Genomic DNA, 1,421 nt, shown 5'->3' on the forward strand with positions numbered 1-1,421 from the left:
AAAAAAAAAAAAAAAAGGCAGGGGGTTGCCAGTGGCATACCAGATGGCTGTTAAACATCCTATACTGTGCAAGATAGCCCCCCAAACAATTATCTGGTCCAAAATCTAGTCTCCTTAGATTCCCACTCTTTGATTATAAAGGAAGTGTACTTTTTAGTGACTTGGTAAAGTCACCTGTTCAGGGTTTTTTTACTTCATGGTGGATGGGGCTTATATCCAAGTCCCCTAGGGAGGCATACCAGGATCCCAGACGGCTGTTGGACTACCCCGAATGGGTACTCGATTTCTCCTCTGGTGTCTGGCCAACACCCATGCTGCTCCTGACCTTTCCCTTCATTTCCTGCTCCCCGCTGCCCCAGGATTACATAGCAGTGAAGGAGAAGTATGCCAAGTACCTGCCTCACAGTGCAGGGCGGTATGCCGCCAAACGCTTCCGGAAAGCTCAGTGTCCCATTGTGGAGCGCCTCACTAACTCCATGATGATGCACGGCCGCAACAACGGCAAGAAGCTGATGACTGTGCGCATCGTCAAGCATGCTTTCGAGATCATACACCTGCTCACAGGCGAGGTAGGGCTCTGCGGCCTGGTGAGGGCAGGCTGTGCCCTCAGTACACCCCAAAGCCCCACGGTGTGTCTGCCAGGCTTATCCCCTGTGTGGTGTGGTCACTCTTGTTTTAGGGGTGAGGAAGGGGGAGGAACACATGGGGCTGGATGTCAGGCTCATAGCCCCCTTCTCTCTAGAACCCTCTGCAGGTCCTGGTGAACGCCATCATCAACAGTGGTCCCCGGGAGGACTCCACCCGCATTGGACGCGCCGGGACTGTGAGACGACAGGCTGTGGACGTGTCCCCACTGCGCCGTGTGAATCAGGTGAGCCTGGGGCTTACGCACGTGGCAGGGTGGACACAGCCACGGGAGTGGGTGGGGTCTTGCCTGGGGCAGGAAGGCTTGTCTCTGCCTACATGTTTTACTTGCAGCATCACTTCCTCTAGGAAGCCTTCCTGGATTCCCACCCTGCATAGGGGCAGATCCAGGCTCTGGGTCCTCTTCTGGACCACATTTGGCAGAGGTCTTTCCTTTGGGTGTATATTTTTTACACTGTGTGTGTATATGTACTTTTTTTTCTTGGACAGTTTGAGAATCAGTTGCAGACATTCCGATTGTGTTTCCCCTGAACACAGCAGGTGTCTTAAAGATGACCTACCCGCATCGTCACCCCCAGGAACGAATTTAACAGTAATAGAATACTCAAATCAGTCATTGTTGCATTTAGCATCTGTCCCCAGAATGCCCTTTATAGTGGCTCATTGTCAATTGGGTCCAAGTTAAAAGCAAATATATTGCTTCTTTTTTTTTTTTTTTTGGAGACGGAGTCTAGCTCTGTCGCCCAGGCTGGAGTGCAGTGGCCGGATCTCAGCTC

The 1,421-nt window shown here is 51.8% G+C and overlaps 1 protein-coding gene across 4 annotated transcripts in view; it reads left to right on the plus strand.

Annotated features, from left to right (window-relative positions):
- The window catches only part of RPS5 (ribosomal protein S5), a 9,300-nt gene that overhangs the window by 6,735 nt on the left and 1,144 nt on the right, over positions 1 to 1,421 (plus strand). For 3 of the 4 annotated variants that reach the window (XM_011959105.1, XM_011959104.1, XM_011959108.1), the window contains 2 exons: positions 360 to 569; positions 743 to 871. In XM_011959105.1, the coding sequence (XP_011814495.1) occupies positions 360 to 569; positions 743 to 871 (339 nt within the window). The remainder of the gene's footprint in view (positions 1 to 359; positions 570 to 742; positions 872 to 1,421) is intronic. The other variant, XM_011959106.1, reaches the window with a different exon arrangement.

Source organism: Colobus angolensis, unplaced genomic scaffold, assembly GCF_000951035.1.
Source record: "Colobus angolensis palliatus isolate OR3802 unplaced genomic scaffold, Cang.pa_1.0 Scaffold480, whole genome shotgun sequence".
Taxonomy (NCBI): Eukaryota; Metazoa; Chordata; class Mammalia; order Primates; family Cercopithecidae; genus Colobus; species Colobus angolensis.